This window comes from Athene cunicularia, assembly GCF_003259725.1.
Source record: "Athene cunicularia isolate RWA chromosome 1 unlocalized genomic scaffold, athCun1 chr1_part1, whole genome shotgun sequence".
NCBI classification, from domain to species: Eukaryota; Metazoa; Chordata; class Aves; order Strigiformes; family Strigidae; genus Athene; species Athene cunicularia.
Window position 1 is genome coordinate 45644601 of NW_020799091.1, and position 19093 is coordinate 45663693.

General features: G+C 35.8%; 1 protein-coding gene across 3 annotated transcripts in view; it reads right to left on the minus strand.

The window, feature by feature from the left end:
* Positions 1-19093, minus strand: part of RBM26 (RNA binding motif protein 26) — a 57990-nt gene that overhangs the window by 16342 nt on the left and 22555 nt on the right. For 2 of the 3 annotated variants that reach the window (XM_026860096.1, XM_026860087.1), the window contains exons 10-17: positions 18196-18307; positions 17226-17385; positions 15680-15844; positions 12074-12205; positions 11050-11121; positions 7810-7938; positions 5518-5592; positions 4710-4880 (exon numbers count right to left, since the gene is read on the minus strand). In XM_026860096.1, coding sequence (XP_026715897.1) covers positions 4710-4880; positions 5518-5592; positions 7810-7938; positions 11050-11121; positions 12074-12205; positions 15680-15844; positions 17226-17385; positions 18196-18307 — 1016 coding nt within the window. The remainder of the gene's footprint in view (positions 1-4709; positions 4881-5517; positions 5593-7809; positions 7939-11049; positions 11122-12073; positions 12206-15679; positions 15845-17225; positions 17386-18195; positions 18308-19093) is intronic. The other variant, XM_026860106.1, reaches the window with a different exon arrangement.

Genomic DNA, 19093 nt, shown 5'->3' on the forward strand with positions numbered 1-19093 from the left:
GGGGGGGGGGGGGGGGGGGGGGGGGGGGGGGGGGGAAGATTATTTTGTAATCTGCATCAACTAGAACAAGACAAAAATAGGTAAAGATAATGGCACAATCCCACTGGCCTCATCTTCAAGTTTGTCTTCTGAGCTGTCCAGGTTTTAAATGCTAACAAAATGCAAGAGAGCCTTGAGTAAAGTCTTTTAGAAAATTGTCAAAGCTGTAAATTTTAACAGAAGGCTCTGTTAATTCCTCACTTTCACAAAAAAGTCAGATGGAACTGATTGTCTTCTCTCTTTCAAATGTTAACAAAACAATGCTCACAGATAATGGACAATCTCCCTGAGAGGAAAGCTACCAATAAAATCCACTTTTTGACAGCTTGGGTATTTTGTCCAGTATGAAATGGGTTTGGTTAAAATGTCTCTTCATCTTCCGTATTACAAAGGGAATGGAAAACCAGCTCAAGAACTTCATTAAAACTGTAATTAAAATTAGCATATAACCTCACTTTACTAGTAAAAACAACAATCACACAAGGAAGTGGTGGACCAGGTTGCCAAGCAAAGGGTGATGTGGGCAGAAGAGATCTCAAGATCAACAAAATCAGGTTGACAGGGGACAACCTCAAGCATACACATACCAATCCATATAAATAAAGGATAGCCTACAGAACAGCATCAAGGGAGGAAGATCTTATTTATTTTCTGGGAAATCAGTGGTCTCTGAAGAGCCTGTACACTAATACACACACATGAAACAAAGAGCAGGTATTAAATGTCTGTGTGCAGATACAGGGTTGCAATGTCACTGGGTCTACAGAAACATTGTAGGAAAACTCACAGAACTGGAGTGGTATAGAGTATGGATACAGTCTCTTAAGGAAAGACAAGCCAGGACAGCAAGGAGCGGGACTTGCCCTTCATGTGAGAGCACAGTATAAACACAGAGAGCCAGTCAAAGCTTGTGAGTCAGAATTAGGGTGGTAGCAGACCCATGCGGGTGATGTTGCTGTCAGTGTGTACTACACACTGCCTGATCAGGTAAAGGAAGTAGATGAGGTCTTCCTCAGACAACTGGAAGAAGCCTGCTGTTCAAAGACCCTGGGTCTGGGTATCTGCTGGATAGGCAGGATGATTTTAAAGAATCCCATTCTCCAAGTTCCAGAGTATGCAGGAAATAAAGCAAACATGACAGGACACCTGCCTGGATGAACAAGGAGATCCTAACAAAACTTTAATCCAAAAACAAGGTGTACAACAGGTGGAAGCAGGATCAGATCACAGAAGGAATACAGAGAACTGTCTGAGTATGCAGGCTGGTTTGGAAAGTCAAAGCCCACCCACCTAGAATTAAATCTGGTAAAGGGGGTGAGAAACAAGAAGAAAGGCTTCTGCATATCCATCCAGCAGCAAGAGGAACACTATGCTGTGAAAAACGTGGGATGACTGCTGAATGTGAAAGGGGACCTGGCAACAAAGGACACAGAACAGTCGAGGTACTCAATACCCCCTACTACTCAGTCTTTACTGGAAAGATTTGCTTTCGGCAATCCCAGATGCTTAGACTAGTGGAAAAGCCTGGAGCAAGACTTACCTTTGTTGGAAGAAAATCATTTGGAAACACTTAAACAAACTGGACACACACACAAAACCTGGGACCCACAGGATGCAACCATTATGTACTGAAGGAGCTCACTGATGTCACTGCAAAGCCAATCTCAATTACCTTTGAAAGGTCATGGCATATGGGGGAGGTTCCTTGGGATTGAGAAAATGCAACTGTCACTTCAATCTTCAAGGTCAAGGAGATCTGGGTAACTATATGCTGGTCAGCCTCACCCCTCATCACAATCCCTGGGAGGATGAAGAACCAAATCATCCTGCAAACCATTTCCAAGCATATTAAGAACAAGAAGGTGATTGGGCAAAAACAAGGAGAAAACATGCTTGATCTTAACAGATGTCTACAACGAGATGGACTGGCTTGGTGGACATGAGCATAGTGAAGTTGTTCATCTTGACTTCAGTATAGCTTTCAGTACTGTTGCCCACAGCCAAAAGGATGAGGTGCTGACTAGATAGGTAGATAGTGAGATGAACTGAAAACTGGATGAACTGCTGGGTTCAAAGGGTTCTGATCAGTGGCAGAAAGTCCAGCTGAAGACCTGTGACTGGTGGTGTACCACAGCAGTCACTGTTTAACAACTTCATTAGTGACCTGGATGGTAAGACAAGAGTGTTCCCTCAGCAAGTTTTTGGACCATACAAAACCCAGAGGAGTGGTTGATACACCAGCTGGCTGTGTTTCTGTTCAGAAGGATCTTGACATGTTGGAGAAATAAGGCAGGAGGAACCTCCTTAATTTAAACAAAGGAAAATGCCAAGTTGTGCAACTAGGGAAGAATAACCCCAGCCACCAGTACAGGTTGGGGGCTGCCTAGATGAAGAAGACCTGAGGGGTCCTGGCAGCAGAAGAGAAGATGAACATGAGACAGCAATGTGTCCTTGTGGCAAAGGCGGCCGACAGCCTCCTGGGCTGCATTAGTAAGAGCACCACTGTCAGGTTAAGAGAAGTGATCCTTCTCCTGTACTCTGTAGTGGTGAGGCCACATATGGAGTGCTGTGTTGAGTTCCAGGCTCCCCAGTACAAGAGGGACATAATGGAAAGAAAGGCGAAAGGCCACAAAGATGATTAAGGGACTAGAGCATCTACTACATAAGCAGAGGCTGACAGAGCTGGGATTGTTTAATTTCAGGAAGAGATGGCGGCAGGTGGGGTGGATCTAATCCATGTGTATAAATATTCAGTATGGATGAGTAAAGAAGACATCCAGACTCTTCTTAGTGATACCTGGTGATGGACCAAGGCAAACACCAGAGATCCCTTCCAATCTCAACCATTTTGAGCAATTTTGTATTATCAGGCTAATTTTCTTGTCCACTCCATGAATTTACTGGACCACTCTCAGGGTACAATTACTGTCATGTGTTGAAATGCTGCATTTAAGTTTCCTAGTCAAGAATTTAGCAAGCTTTCATGATGCAACTTGCTCCCTCATTTCCATGGGTCTGGATTAATTTCCTTGCATGTGACAAAATACACAACCAACTGTTATTCTTGGATCAAAACTGATATAAACTACACTTTCCTGTTCAAATTTAGGAAGCACTACACCACACCAGCAGAAGAGTATTTCTCAAAACCATGAGGCTTTAACAATCAAATGCAGCTTTAAAAATAGTGCCAATTTCTAGGACTTTTATAGTTTAAATTCACTCTACAGGCAGGTAACTTCCTTCAGACCTCTCAAAAACATTCTCTCACTGGAAAATATCCACTCCCTCTCAAAAACATAAACATGTCCAAAAAATTATCTTCTCTCATCTCCAAAAAAATGAGAGTTTAATATTATTCTAGCAGTGCCTGAATTCTGAGATTATTATACTTAGATCCCCCTCTAAAACACAGTAGAATATTCCACTGCAACTGCAGTTGTTTTAAGAGGTAAAAACTGAGTTCCAGAAATTATAATATACACCCATTTTCAGGATAAAAATAAGCTGCTTCAACTTTTTCCTGACTGACAAATGATGTAAGAAACTCCAGTCAATACATACAAGTCATTTCAGTATTTCTTTTTGATTATTTCTGTTCAAAACTGTACATCACTGTAATTTACACTGCAGTTACTTTTAATGCCTATATTTCTATGCAAAATAAAGCAGTAGAAATGCTGCTTCAAACTGAAAACTTATGATATATTTAAATTAAATCTGGTAATGTTATACCAGCTTTTTAAAACAGAATCCCAAACATCAGAAGAGAAGACTAAGCATTCTGAAGATTTAAGAACTAAACGAAAACAGCAATAATAAAAGATCAAGGCTTTTTGTCTTTACTGGAAAATACACTGCACAAAAATATGCTCTTTTACTAGTGTGCACTTCCTCACTTGATAAAGAAAGAAAAGCTTGTAATATATTTAACTCTTACTGATTTCTTAAAATGTTATTTCTCTAAAGTCTCCCTCAATCACCTTGTGATCTGTTCAAGAACATATACATAAAAAAAAAAGCCAAATACTGCATTTCAGAAAGGTAATTTAATTAGATCTTTAAGCAGCTGGGAAACTACTTGTAACCATGTAATAGTAGAGGAGAGAAATTCCTCTCACAGGTAGCTGTGTAAGCAGGACATGACACTAGGTCAAAGGAAAACTGACCAGTATGATCTTCAATCTAAGAATCTTAGCATACTGAAATATTTCAGTGACATACACAGTCCCAGTAAATTATGTACCAGTACAAGTCAACTAGTTACGTGAAGCACTTTGTGTATTAAACCTGACCAGAAGTTATCTGTGTTGCATAACTGTAATCCTTTTGCTTAAGAAACCGTATTTTCATGATTACTACTCAAAATTTAAGAAAGCTATAGACTACACCAGAAGATCAGATAAGGAGAAACAAATAATCAAAAGATTTTTGTTTTGTTTTTTTGATTTTCCAGATGCGTAACAGTGGGGAAACATTTCAGACGACACTGTGGTTTTAAAATTAACTATGCTTCTTTAAAAAGGAGGCAAAACCAATCTCACTTCAAAGATGACTTTAAAATTAAACTAGTATGGCTCTAAACACTGCTGATGTGGCTGCAAATTTTTATTCTGCTCACAGATGCATGTGAATTCATCTTATTAAAAAGTTGACCAAAACTTGAGTACCTGAGTCTTAGTTTTCATGCTTTTTAAAGGAGTTCCTCCTCCTGGTGATACACCTTTTAACTCATCCTTTAACTTGGTAATGCTATTAGTCAAAATTTCCAGTGTTTTCATGATTTCTGCTTTGTCTTCTGACTTCATGGCTTTATTTTTCTCCAGCTTTGAAATCAGCATCTGCCCAATTTAAAAAAAAAGAATAAAATCTTTTTACTTAGCAACTACTGTTACAGGTCTGTCTTCCAGTACTCATTACAACTAATGGAAAAACAGAATATTACATTTATTTTGCTTTGATATTCAAACTCAGAATGTAAGGTTTTTAACAGCTTATATTAAACTAAATTATTTGTTTGAATCTCTGATTAATTTGTTAACAAACATATGATTATCTCCATTTCATTTGGCCAGATTTGCTCAGCGTACTTAAGTTATTCCAAATTTTTATTCAACTTAAATGATATTTTGGCCTTTCTCTACTCCTAAGCCTAAGTGTAGTCATGCATACATCAGTCCTCCTGGTCTTGTCAAGTAGAACTCTCAGGATTTCACTTCTCCCAAGAAACACGCATGTGGCACCCAAATTCAGCGATTTCAATTGACATTGCACATAAATTACATAAGCTTGTAGTTTAAGTGAACTAACAAGAAAAGTTAGATTAAAACTCTAAACTTAAAATAATGTGACAATACAATTCTAAGAGAATGCTTATTTCATAGGCCAGTTTTGTAGCCCATGCTTACAAATTCTGAAATATTTTACAGTGAACTGAGACTTTACAACTGAACTGCTGCCTTTAATGCTAACATTTACCTTTTGTGTTTCGATGTGCTTCTCTAAGATTTCTTGCTTCTTTTTTCTCACATCTTGTTGAAGTCGTAACGCTTCCTAAAAGCATGAAAAAAATTACAGAAAGTTTCTAGATTTTGAAAAATAATGCCAGAAGAATAATATACTCTGCCTGACAACTATACAGTAGTAACTTACAGTAACAGGGAAAAAACTAGTAACAGAAACCCAAGGTACTAATGGACATTTCAATTTCTGTTTTGGAAAACAATGCATCATCAAATTAGTGAAGTATCTAATAATCTTTCCTAGTTAGATCTGTGTTAAGAACACTTTATTATTACTTACGTACAAAGTAGCCCCTTACACAATTCCACTGAAAGCTGAAAGGCATCATAATACACTACCGCAAGAGGTACAACAGACAAGAGCTTAAATGTGCAAGGACAGTATCTTGAAAGCAACTATAAATCAAGTCCATCAATTAAAACACATTCTCTAGTACAGTTACAAGCAAAAAGAAAATACATTATATTTTCTAAAATTAAAGTGTTACTCAAAGAAAACCATCTCTTTTGCATCGTTCTGCTTTAACTTGGAAGTGACAAGTACTACAAAACTCAATCTGCTAAAACCAGAATGTTGACACTGCAATGGGCAAATCAAAATGAGCTGAAACTGATAAATTCGTAACATAGAGCACTCAGAAGGAGAAGCAGGAGGAGATGCCACAGCTCCTGTGCTCAACTTCTACTAGTGCTTCTTGAGAGAAAGCAATTGCTTCTTGTTCTCAGATACAGAATGCAGAAGTCTTAGATGGATACTTGTGGAAAACAATTAAGAGCTTTAACATCAACATATTTAATGGGATAAAAGAGGAGAGGCAGACAATTTTGCTGTTCTAGACCACTCATCAACTGGGATCAGACTGCAAGTGAATTATCATATACAAAGAGTGTAAACACACAACAGCTGTAAAAAAAGAATAGTAATAAGGTTTCTTTATGTCTTCCCAAATACTGACAAATTCTGTTGCATAAAATGTTAGTTTTGCAATACAGTGTGCCGTCATTTTTTTGAAGGGAAAGGGAAGATAAGACAAGGGGATGAATGCTTAGAAAAACTAGGGAGACAGGAAGAAAGAAGGGAGTGAGTCCCACAGAATCATGTCTTTCCACAAGTACTAGTAGTTTTTAATAGAAATCTCTGAAGAGAAGAAGGAGAAGAGGAGCACATGAAAAAGGAGCCAATCACTTAGCACATCTCCAGTGTCTTCTCTCAGAAAAACCCCTACAGCTGTTATGATGAGTCAATAATTTTATTACAAGCTTTTTGCCATTTCACAGGCACTTAGCATCTTAAACTTGAAAGGTAAATGCTCCTATTCAGGAAAACATGTTTTAGGGGACAAATATGAAACAAAATCCCAAAATTAGAAGTGATTTCTTTAAAGTCTGGACCAATGCCACAACTGACATGCAGCTACAAACTGCTATTTCAAATTATATTAGACAATAGTTACAGAAGTTTACCAATAAGTTAAATATCTTTAACAGTTGTACGTCTTTCAACACTTATGTCTGAATCTGACTTACAACTGAACTCTTAATTTGAGGTTTGAAACCAGTAAGATACACATTGTCCTCATATTTAGTTTTTCTAAATTTTAAGAATAAAAATAAGAAAAAGAATAAATGGTGAAGAATAAAAGGAGCTTTACTGAGCTCTTTTGAAAATTCTAAGCAAGATACACTATAAATGAGTCACCTATTCATGGTCAAATGTATTTTTGTTGCACTTCCTATCTAACAAAAAAAAAAAAGAAAAAAAGAAAACCTAATAGTATGCAAACTATAAATAAAATGCAGAGTCATACAGTTGTCAATTGTCTCAATGATACAATTCTGGACACAAGTAGAAAATACACTGAGAATAAAGCCCAATTTGATGATAATAAAAGCCAGCTCCAGGAAGGCTTAAGAAAGAAGAACAGTGGCTATACTATACTCCCTTCTCACTCACAATAGACAATTCATGCCTCAACATGATGATTCTGCCTCCAGGAAAAAAAGTGTTTCATTCTAGAAGTTTGAACTAGAGAGTTTAAAATCTGCTTACACTGCCTGAACATACACTGAAAAAAATAACAAAACAATGCTGAATTCTCTTGTCCTTTGAAAAGAAACAATTATAGTGAATTTAATCTTATAACTAGTTTCATCTATGCTCTTGAGATGAATATACATAGTGTACTATCTCTAGTGGTCACAAGTTCCCAATCTAGGTCCATTTTACAAAGAAGCATGTTTAATTTACCTGTTTTTTCTTCTGTGCTTCATTAGAGTCTAGCACGGAAGTGGAAACAACAGGCAAAGATTTCTGTGCTGCCTTCAAAGCAGCAGGGTTGTACACAGTTTTTGTCAAGCCAGTAGAAGTGGATAAAACCTATAGGAGGAAATCATTTTATTCTTTTGCCAGTGAATTTCAATTTTTTTCAAAAAAACCCCATGAGTGCTTAAAAATATATATAAGCGTCTTTTCTTTTGTCTGTTTTGATGATATGGAATATAAAAATTTGGTGTAACAATTGTATTTGGAGTTGCTGAAGCTGAACCATTTTTAAAGAGGCAGTACCACATCAGATACGTAAAAATTATAAACATCAGATTATAAAATCCTTTCCATTGAGATTTCACGCATACTTCCAAGTTTCAAATATATAAAATGTTATGTATCTGAGCAGCATAATTAAGGAAATAGAAGAATGAGGTTTTCCCAAGAATAACTGAAGTTTTTGGGGTTTTTTTAAGTTTAAAATACAATTTTTCATGGCTGCATGAATTTTCCAAGCAAAATTTTAAATTTGGACTAAGGTCCAAAGTAGGTACTTTTGATACGCAGTTTGTGGAAAGTTAAGCTTGCACAATCAGCAAGAAGTAACAAGTAAAGTGAAGTCTTCAACATCATACAGCAAAGGAAGAGACTCCTATGTCTGTCTGTTCTCTTTCCTACATTTGTAATGAGGTATGAAATTTCCCCATGACTTACTAAGAACACAGTTGTCTGCTTTACAAACTCTCTAAAGTATGTATCCAAAATACGTGAAGATTTGGACTATTCTGGTTTTTTATCATGTTAAAGGATATTTTTGGCCATGTTAGTATTAAAAGTCCCATGGCTAAGTGCTGGAGATAACATAGGCATGATTTTGCCTGCCCTGTTAGCAAACCACAGCAATTAGGCAATGATAAAATTTCCAGGAGTTTAAAAATACTTTATACGTATGTGGAAAACTAAAAGATGCATGCAGGGGCTGTTGGTTACCATGCACTCCATAAAATAGACACAATGCCCATCAAAAAAAAAAAAAAAAAAAAAAAGAGACGGCCAAGAAACATTAGAAAGACAGAAAAGATCAAGAGATCAGAAGAATTTACAACAGAAATGCTTCATGTAAAAGATTTTCACTTTGTTGTGTTATTTATACAATTTTTTTCTCACAGTAGAGTATTTTCCAGAGTAGGTAGTGCAGAGAAGAGGGGAAAAAAATAATAATCAAAGCATGTTATGGGGTATTATAAAAGGTGATATAAAACTCTCTAAGCAGACCGTTAAAAAGGAGATAAAGAATTTTTTTAAAACTTAATGCACATTACTGTATGCATATTCTGATCATATAGTTCCTATTACAAAGTAGCTTTAGGATAGGCTACATGACAAACAGATGGGACCAAGTAAAGACAAAAATATTGACACACTCCTTTTGCCCTCAACTGTCCTCATGGCAGAGTGAACCATGCTTCCTCATCTCTTTTAATAAAAGGAGAGATGCCACAGGAGATGTACCTGCATCATCTAATACAGAAGAGCAAGAAGCAACACATTAATGTCTTCTAAATCTCTTACTACTATGCAAGAGAAGGAACAGTGTCAATCTCTTCACAAGTTCATAAATTGCAAGTCCCTATACAAATCTCAGAAGGCCTCATGGTGACTGATCCATCTCCTTTTCCTCCAGCTCTTTGCGAAGCATAGCTACCTATTTTCTTACTGGAAAGTTCTTGTCATACCCCGCACTCAGTCAGAAGCAAAAAACCATCTACGATGTGACATCTATGTTTTTTGATAGCTGTCAATCATTTAATTTCTAATTTCTAATTTCTAATGGTTATAGAGCATTATCACTGCAAACCAAGCAAGATATTTCCTTGTAAAGGTAGGTAAAACCAGGTCAAACCAAGTTTCAGAACCCTATCAAAAATGCCAAAGGAATCTGCTACATATGCTTCATGACCAGCCCAATGAACAGCCCAGCAGTTAATCAAAATCAATCTGTACTATAAGACAACACAGTGGAAAAGTATTTTAGCATGACTTTACTTTTTGTAGAGAAGTGTTTCAGAATAATTCAGCTCTTAGAGAATGAGAAAAAAAAAAAGTATTTCCACTTAAACTGAAGCACACTTCCTATTTCTAAAAGTAAGTATATAGTATGTATATAAAATGTAGTTCATGAATACACAGTAAGATATTTATCTGCAACTGATTTAGGGCAACTAATCAAACCCAACAACAAAATGTAAGCAAGAAGCCACAATCAATGCATTTAGGTGAACTGCTCAGCTTGAAATGAGTCAAAGACATACTCTATAATTACAACTCAACACTAAGTATTGTTACCTTTGTATGCTAAGCACAGCATAGTGTCTTTGAAGTGAATCTGACTGAGATTCCACTAAATGCATTAACAGCCATACTGTAAGGGGGTGGGAGTGGGGGAAATGCAGTGGATGCTTCATTCATGTCAGTCAAGTCAATTTCCAATAGAAAAAATATATACCTAGGCAGAGGAATCTTGTTACTGGGGAAAGCTTGCTGTCTTTCTAACAAAAGCCTTCTCAAATGGATGTTATAAACACTGGGCAAGCTTGTCTACTAAGGGGCTAAGACCTGGAAACATGCATCTCAAACTTTGCTACTAAACACAAGTCCATATTCTGAAAATCACAACCACTGGACAAAATACATAACTCATAACAACAATTCAGTTACAAATTTCCCATCCTACCTCTCTTTGTCTTTTCTATACCGATTAATTTCCACTTATCTTTTCACAAGTACTGAAAATTTTAAGACCAAATAAAGTAAACGTTTACAGCATCTCCTTTTAAAGGGCACAAAAGCCCAAATACGTTTTTATAGAAAGGCTTTCTACAGATTCATATGTAGTGTCAAAATTTATTTATTTCTGTATTGTTCTCACAACTCAGGATCCTGGAACGTAACTAGGTATTTTCATGACTGAATAAATACAGATCCTACTATATTAAAACAAAAGCCACAGAACAGCATCTTCTGTCCTACCATGTTTTATTCTTCATATAATCTTTTAGCCATCTGCTAAGCCAAGTTCTGATATATTGTACTTCATAAACCTAAACTTTAACAAATAACTTGATTCATAGTTATGAAAGAAATATAATTATTTTATTTATAATAAAATTAGTTCCACTAAAGTTAAACGTAAGAGGAAGAGAATGAGAGACATTCTCTTACCTTTTCAGTTGTTGGAGTAACTGGCTTTGACACAAAACCCAGTCTATCCTTCACAGATAATTTAGTCACATTCTAAGAAAACAAAACAAAATTATAGTTCAAATATACTTTATGAATATTTAACTGTTTCCTGCATAATTCCAAATGTTAGGAATTTAAAAAATATATATTTAACTAATGAAACCATAGACTTTTGAGCAACAATACAAGAAAAATAATATTAAAGCAGTTGATAAAATGAAATTTAGATATTTGATCATACAGTTCTTATACATCTATAAGTAGACTGGATAAGACAAGGATAAAAGCCAGATTTGGAATTCAAAATTATACTATTTTTTGCAAGAAGTCCATGACATGCCAGCTGGCAAAGATCCTTTTAAATACATTCCAGTTATTGTGTTTTATAATCTGCTATTCACAGGCATCAGCTGAAGAAAGTTGATTGAATTTTAACTACAAATGTTTTCTGAAGTGTGGTGGTCTTCCTTTTCAGAAGTAAAACTGAAGTAGTGGCACAATGTTAATAATGAAATACTTCCAATGTAATAAAAATGTAAAGGCTATTTCTAATGAGAGTAACATGCCAGATTCTGTCATTATTCATACTGGTACTGCAGGTACATTCTTCCTCGTATTAAGGGTGATGCACAAATACTGAAAACACTTTTAGATTGCTTTTAGTTGTTTAACAGCTGCAATATTAAAAAAAGGATAGCTTTTAGTTCTTTAGATAGAAACCAACTTTATTTTGAAATAATAAAATTGCTGTTTAACACATTACTGAAATATTTTCAGAGTGCTTTTTTTTAAAACTAAGTTAAAAGCTACAATACTAAAAATTAAGCACTATGCTTGGGTAATAAAGCCAAGTATCATAGCACTGAGGAAAACAAATTAGGTGCACTTATAAGTAGTAAATGTGTAATTGTACTATATGTGTAGCTAACGGATACATTCATACCCTGTGGAACCTATTACAGAAAGAAAAACATGCAACTGATTTTCTGATTACCATACATACCTGAGTGACTTCTGTATTGGCACTCTGTGCTTCTGCAGGTTCAATATTACTTGCAGGTACCGGACCTAATCGCTCCTTGACCGACTGTTTCACTACTGGTAAACTAGGTTGTTGAACTAAGGGTTGTATTACCTGTAACACCACCCCACCCCAAAAAAACGACATCATAATATTAATAACAAAAGGCTGATAGATATGTAATTCAATAAACGCACAATGAAACTGCTGCAATGGCATTTATAATTATACTTCTATGATCCAGCTTTATCACCTTGTGCAAAAAATAAACACGAGATTTAGGATGTTATACTGACTATTTGTATAGTGCACATAGCAGTAACCTCTATTTTGCACTTGCAGCTCACAAAATTGATCAAACGACTCTGGTCTATTTCTATTAATCATGTCTACTTAAGACTACCTCAATATTCACCTGTTAGAACTGAATAAAAAGTAATATGCAGCCTTCTCATTCCCTTCACAATTCTTTCATCATCAACCATTTAGTTATGAAAAGGTAGAATACAAACTTCTATCATAAGGACTCACTTTTTACAGCGGTATGTCACTTTTCATCTGCTATTTGTTTAACTTGGACAAAATAAAGAAAGAAAGGATACAGAGACATGCAGTCATGGGACTGAGGAAAGAGAAAATAGAGCAGCTAATCTTTGAACCTGCGATGGATATGCCCTGACAGTGAACACCTTGCCTTATTATCTTTGACAAAAACATTAAACACTTAAGAACAAAAAAATATGCTTCCAAGCAAGCTTCCTGTCATATTTATGACCCTCAGGAGGTCACATAATCCATTCCTCCACTTCAGGGCAAAGTCAGCTATACCCAAGCCATTACTGACAATATCTATCTATATAGTTCTTGCAGATTTCCAGTGAAAGACATCACTTCTCTAGGCAGAAAAGTTTCAGTGTCCTTTAGCATTAAAAAATGTTTTTTAATATCTAACCTACATCTCCTATGCTGCCTTTTAAGCCCAGTACTTTTTGTTTTATCTACCACAGATGTGGAGAGCACATAATTTCCTAGCAGAAGTCTTCTATTTAATGATTTATTACAATTGACTCATACCAACTTTATGAAGTACTTCAATTCTTTTCAGAATTTCCACAGTGAGAATTTTCCAAAGTAATCCTGCTGAGGAAACAGCAATGCTCAAGAAATTGTAGAGGACTACTGAAGGGACAACTTAAAAGCCAACTGATTTTACATTGAAAAAAATTCAAAAGCCTGTCTTTAGTGCCTGACAGAAAAAATCTGGCCAGAAACCATTATAAATACAGTCTTGACAAAAATTCACGTACTTAAGAGTATGTGAAAATACTATAAGAAAATAGTTTCCATACGATTTGGAGATATGATACCAAATATTAATTTCAGTGAAAAAGGAAGTAAATATTCATGGCTCCTGAAAGGCTTATGAATTAAAAATATCTGTTTATTGACTCAACAATTTGGTAATTGTTATATTTTGGGGTAGGAGATAAAAACATTGCACTCAAAATTTTAATTTCCTATTTAAATTTTTCTTGTCACTGTACACCCTCTTTCACCCATAACAGACTTCAAATTGTAGTCTCCTGACATGTGCTGAAAGGTTGTTCTTTGTGAAGTGAGAAACCTTAATAATGTCACCTGGTACCAAGGGGAATTCATTCTCAAATCATCAAGGCTAACTTGCCAAAGGTGGTATGCTGGAAAGTTAATAACATCATTAAAAACTGTAAGGCTATTTAAAATTGATGTTTTGCAAAATAACAAATACACCGATCAAATACTTCTTCGGAAATACATGGTTAATACTCCCAGCTGGATAGCATAATCAGCAAATGAACTGATGGCAATAATTATTTAAGCTATCCTTCTCACAAGAGGTAATGTTTGTATGAATGCAAAGGACATACTCCACTGCCCTCTCCTGGTGGAGGAGATGTAAATCAAGCTTCAAAAGTAAACATCATTCTGAGTAGCAGTAGTTCAAATCAAGCATGAAGAATATTTATAAATTTGATTCCAAACTCAAATTTCAATGATGATAACTGGGAAGACAGTGAGATAGGTGTCATTAAAACTGCACTTTTGTAGCTAAAAAGCAGGGCATTTGTTACAAAAGGAGAGAAAAGAAACTGTTAAAATGACCTACAGCAGGATTGCTATGGAAAACTGGGTCATTGACTCTGAACGATGACATACACCATCCCGAGAAAGAAGGAATTCAAATCTTAAGAATCCTCTAACAACTCATTTGTATATTATATCAGCGTATATAAATAAATGTTTCTTCTACAGATCCTGCCTCATATTTTCTAACTGTAGAAATCCAATAAAGGAGGGTACACATATATTTAGAAAGACTTGCTACACTGGGACCTAACTGACATGACTCTCTATCCAATATCCTACACAGTCTGGGAGAATTCAAGCTTCCTCTTATGTCTGAGTGGAACCACTATGTCTGCTAACAAATCTGATTTGGCTTACCACAGGTTACAAATCTCAGCTCCACAACAGTGACTGCTGTTTCATATTCTTAAAAAGCTGACAATGCTGCTATGCACATGACAACTACCAATAGGGGCCCCACTGTGCGATTCAATCCAAAAACGTTGAATAAAATAGTTCAGTTGGAAGGGATCTACACTGATCATCTAAGTGCAACTGCCAGATCACTTTAGGGCTAACCAGAAGTCAAAGCATATTACTAAGGGTGCTATCCAAATGTCTCTTTAAACACTGACAGGCCTGGGGCACTGGCAACCTCTCTACAAAGCCTGTTCCAGTGTCTTGAACACCCTTGTCTGTAAAGAAATGCTTCCTGATATCAAGTTTAAACCTCCCCTTACACCATTCCCACACAACCTGTCACTGGACAGCAGGGAGATCAGCACCTCCCTCTCCAATTAAAACTAAAATGTCCCTGATCCATTCCCACAAAACTAGTCTCTCCAATGCAGCTGTCCTCTTACACCACTGTTTGCATGTCCCCTGTCTCCATGTATATATTTGTGTGTACCTGTATATATATATATATATATATATATATATATATATATATATATATATATATATATATATACACACACACACACAGGTACCTTTGCGTAAAACAAATCATACTGCTACTTTCTGTAACAGTATGCATGCTCAACAGGAAAGGAAAAAGGAAAAATACTGGAAACAGTATGTTTTGGAAGAAAATTGAAATTAACTTCCAAGAAAAGCAATATAACTCTGTTATCTTTCCTAAAAAAAAAAAAAAAAGCCTATGCTAATTAAAGCAAAACAGATGTTATTCATCAGACAGAAGCATCAAATCTTGCTTCACATAAGATGACAACAGAGTGGAAAACTCCGTAAATCACAGAAGGGCCTTCTTTAAATACCTTCATCTTATCTTGCTAATCAACTCCTGAATCTTGTATCTGAAGTCACAAGAATCTACAATTAAAGAATAACTTTTGGAAAATAAATAGATGAAGTATTATTTCAGAAGTACTTAGTTTACTTTTTATAAATGTTTTTTAAAATGTTTTAAAGATTATATTTTACAGAACATTCTAGACAGAATAGACTTAGATCCTGTACCTTCTGTGTGGTAGTTTGGATTTGCGGTGCACTGCCTTCTCGATGCCAATAAACTTTAATAAAACGATTATTTAATACTGCTTCTGTACTTGATATAGCTTTCTTTGCTTCCTCATGTGTGGCAAACTGAATAAGGGCACCTTCTGGATCACCTTGATATGCAACCTAAGATTTAAAACAGAAGAAAAACTTACTTCATTGTAGGTTTTTTCATTTGTGTCTTGATTATCATAAGATCACTAGTTTCAAGGCTCATCAGAAGCTTACAATTTAAACCCAATATGGGTCATTAAATAAATACTTTCAACTCATTATTCCATCTCAAAAGCTTGGTGTCAAGGAGCAACCTTGAGATTAAGCTAATGAACTTCAAGAACAGTTAAAAAAACCCCGAAGCAAACTGAAGTAAAATACGTAAGCAATTAAACGGTATTTCTAATTGCAAATATGAGTGGTTGCTTGAAAGACAAGACGAATTATCACTGAAGAAAATTGCTACAAAAAATACAGGGGTCAGTTAATAAATGTCCTATCTAGTACCACAGATAGACAACAAAATTAATTTTGGTTTTCATCCTTTGAACAGTAACATTTTAGACACCTTCAAAGGGCAGAATTATACCTTTTGGAAGAGCATAGCTTGCAGTATCTATCCGTCTCTATACGCATCCACACACAATTTTACCTGCCTTATTGAATCATATTGCCTGCTAATACACCCATATTCTTAGGTAAACTATGGAAAGGCTTAAGAAATGCTTAAGAGCAATGAAGAGAGATTTAACTCCCTCAGTGTTCAGACAGGCACAGGAGGTTTATTCTGTACTCTGTCAGTATGTACAAAAATATTCTATTACACCTCTTCAATCAGCCTCTCAGTGCAAACAAGAAAGCGTATGTAAAAAAAAAAGCTAGCCTCTTAAACTTTTCAATAATGAAGCATGATGAAAAATCAGACTGAGTAGTTTAGAACTGGATATGAAATACTGACATTAGACATGCAGCCTGCAATATATAACATCCAACCCAAGTTAGGCCCTCGTTCTTTGCATCTCTTTCTTATCTTTGTTTATTTCTGTTTCTAAATGTGGGTTACTCAGATACACCAAGGAGTAATTATAAGGGAGAAACCACCACTACTATGGTACTAGAAAGCAATTATGTCACATGGACTGCTTTCTGGATGAGAAATACAGGTGTTCTGTATTTAAAATTTATCTCAAAAAATAGAGGGTTTATGGTATCAGATCCAAACTTCAGAAAAGGGGTGAAGAAAGACACTTGTGATCAATTTTCAGTGTTTTAAACAATGTATCTTAAAAGTCTTATCTGCGAGGAAAACATTTGTTTAAACATGACTAGAACATTTCATTTCTGCTTCTTCAATGACAATTCATTAAAAACAATGAGATCATGTTTAAGAAACAGGTTAGGAAAGTAATGAGGACAGATTCAGGAAACCACTTAAAAAACAATGGCATTCTCATTTTAGCAATATCTTTATCATTAACTCAAAGCACACTGCCTTCTCTTTCTTGACTCTTACCTGCAAGTTGACTAAGTTTCCAAACTTACTGAAGTGCTCGTTAAGTTTGCTGATATTGTTAAGTTCTGGGGGAACTTTTCTCAATTCAAGTTTTGTATTTTCATTTCCAAACTGCACCTTCTTCTGGAAACCTGGACTATTTGTTCTGTTAAAATTTTGCCTGCAACAAATGAAAATCAAGCCAGAAATCCATAGCAAGCTAGCAAACACAACGTTAAATCGTATATGCTTACGTAGGAGCATGTGTGCATGAGACACAGAGAAAAAGATCTTCAGACTTAAAAGAGAATACGATTTTAGAAAGTGTGGAATAGTACAGCACACAGGTCCATACACCTGCAGTTTTCCCCACCGATAACCTCAGCATATCTCGGTGCATAAATCTGCAAGACAATTCACAGTAACTTGTTTGTGTCAGTAAACCCTGTCTTCCACACTGTTTCTCTCCAAAAGCTATTTCTCAGCTATTACACAGAGTCTCCACGCTAATGTTTCAAATAACAACTACTTCAAGGCTCTCCACAGTCCCAGTAATAACCTTAAAATCCCTTCCAACCTTCTGTCATCCCAGATCTATCTAGACACTAAGGACTTCACCCTCTATTTTCTGTCAGTAACATACCTGGCAACTCAAACCAAAATAGCAATAATAAAATTCATGTTTCAAAACTAAATTCAGTCATCTCTAACAACCACCACACTGCAGCTTCTCTTGTTTCTTAGATCATTCCAGCTTTCAGGGAGTAGATCTTGGTATCGTCCAAAGCAACTTCAGCTATCTCTACACTGCCTTTGAGAGAAGACAGTCAAATACAGATTACTCTACAGTGTGATTTATTTTAGTACAGTCAGCTTATTCACAGATCATCTTGCTTACAATTTATGTAGATTTATAGTATGTTTCAGACTACAGAAAAGAGCTCCATTGAATTCCAGCTATTAAGTCAACCTTGTGTTAATGATCACTCACTTGTCAAACCAAGTCTTCTTTGTAGGAACTCCACCATCCCCTGCACCAATTGTTCTTTTCCTGGATTCAGCATCTACCACTATTCTCATACTACTTTTATTAGGAGGTTTTTCTGTAAACAGATGAAAAGATTTTACAATATTGTTTGTATTTTCAGTATATTTGATTGTAAAAAGGTGTTCTGCTCACATTGAATTTGCATTGAAAAGTGCAATTGTTTGTTTTGAAATTACTATGATCCTTGTTCATACTGAATCAAATCTTGGTCACAGACTATTCTTCTTAACTATCAACAGATGCTGTGACAAATTAAAATAGCTAATAGTCATTTTGTCATAGTAACATCACACATAAGGAAAACAAAAGAGGTGTGTCAGAAAGCATCTGCCTCGAGATGATTGCACTCACTGATTAACAATATTCTATACAATACTCTGAGGCTCACACCATTTCTGCTAACACCTCCATTCTACTTATTAGATGGCACACACAAAAATGCTCATGATAGGAGATGTACGGAGCACTGACACCTACGAGCAAGATTTAGGGATTGGGGGGGGGAGGGGAAAGGAGTGGCTCTTGCTGAAGAACAAGAATCACACTGGGGGACTCTTCACTGAAAAGATACCAACAGAGACATAACAATATTAAATACAATTACATACAGATGTAAACAAAACCAGGTTTAAAAAAACCTGGTTTTATCCCTCTTCCGTTCTCATTTTGCAGGCTGCTGTTTCTTCTCAGGGCCATGGGAACTATGAGGTTAAGCTTACTCATGCGTAACTGTCTGCTACCAGATAAAAATGACTCTCTCCTCTCCACAGCATCATCCTAAGATTCTGCTACAGAAACATTAACATTTTCTGTATAAAAGATATACAAAGTGATGTTATTA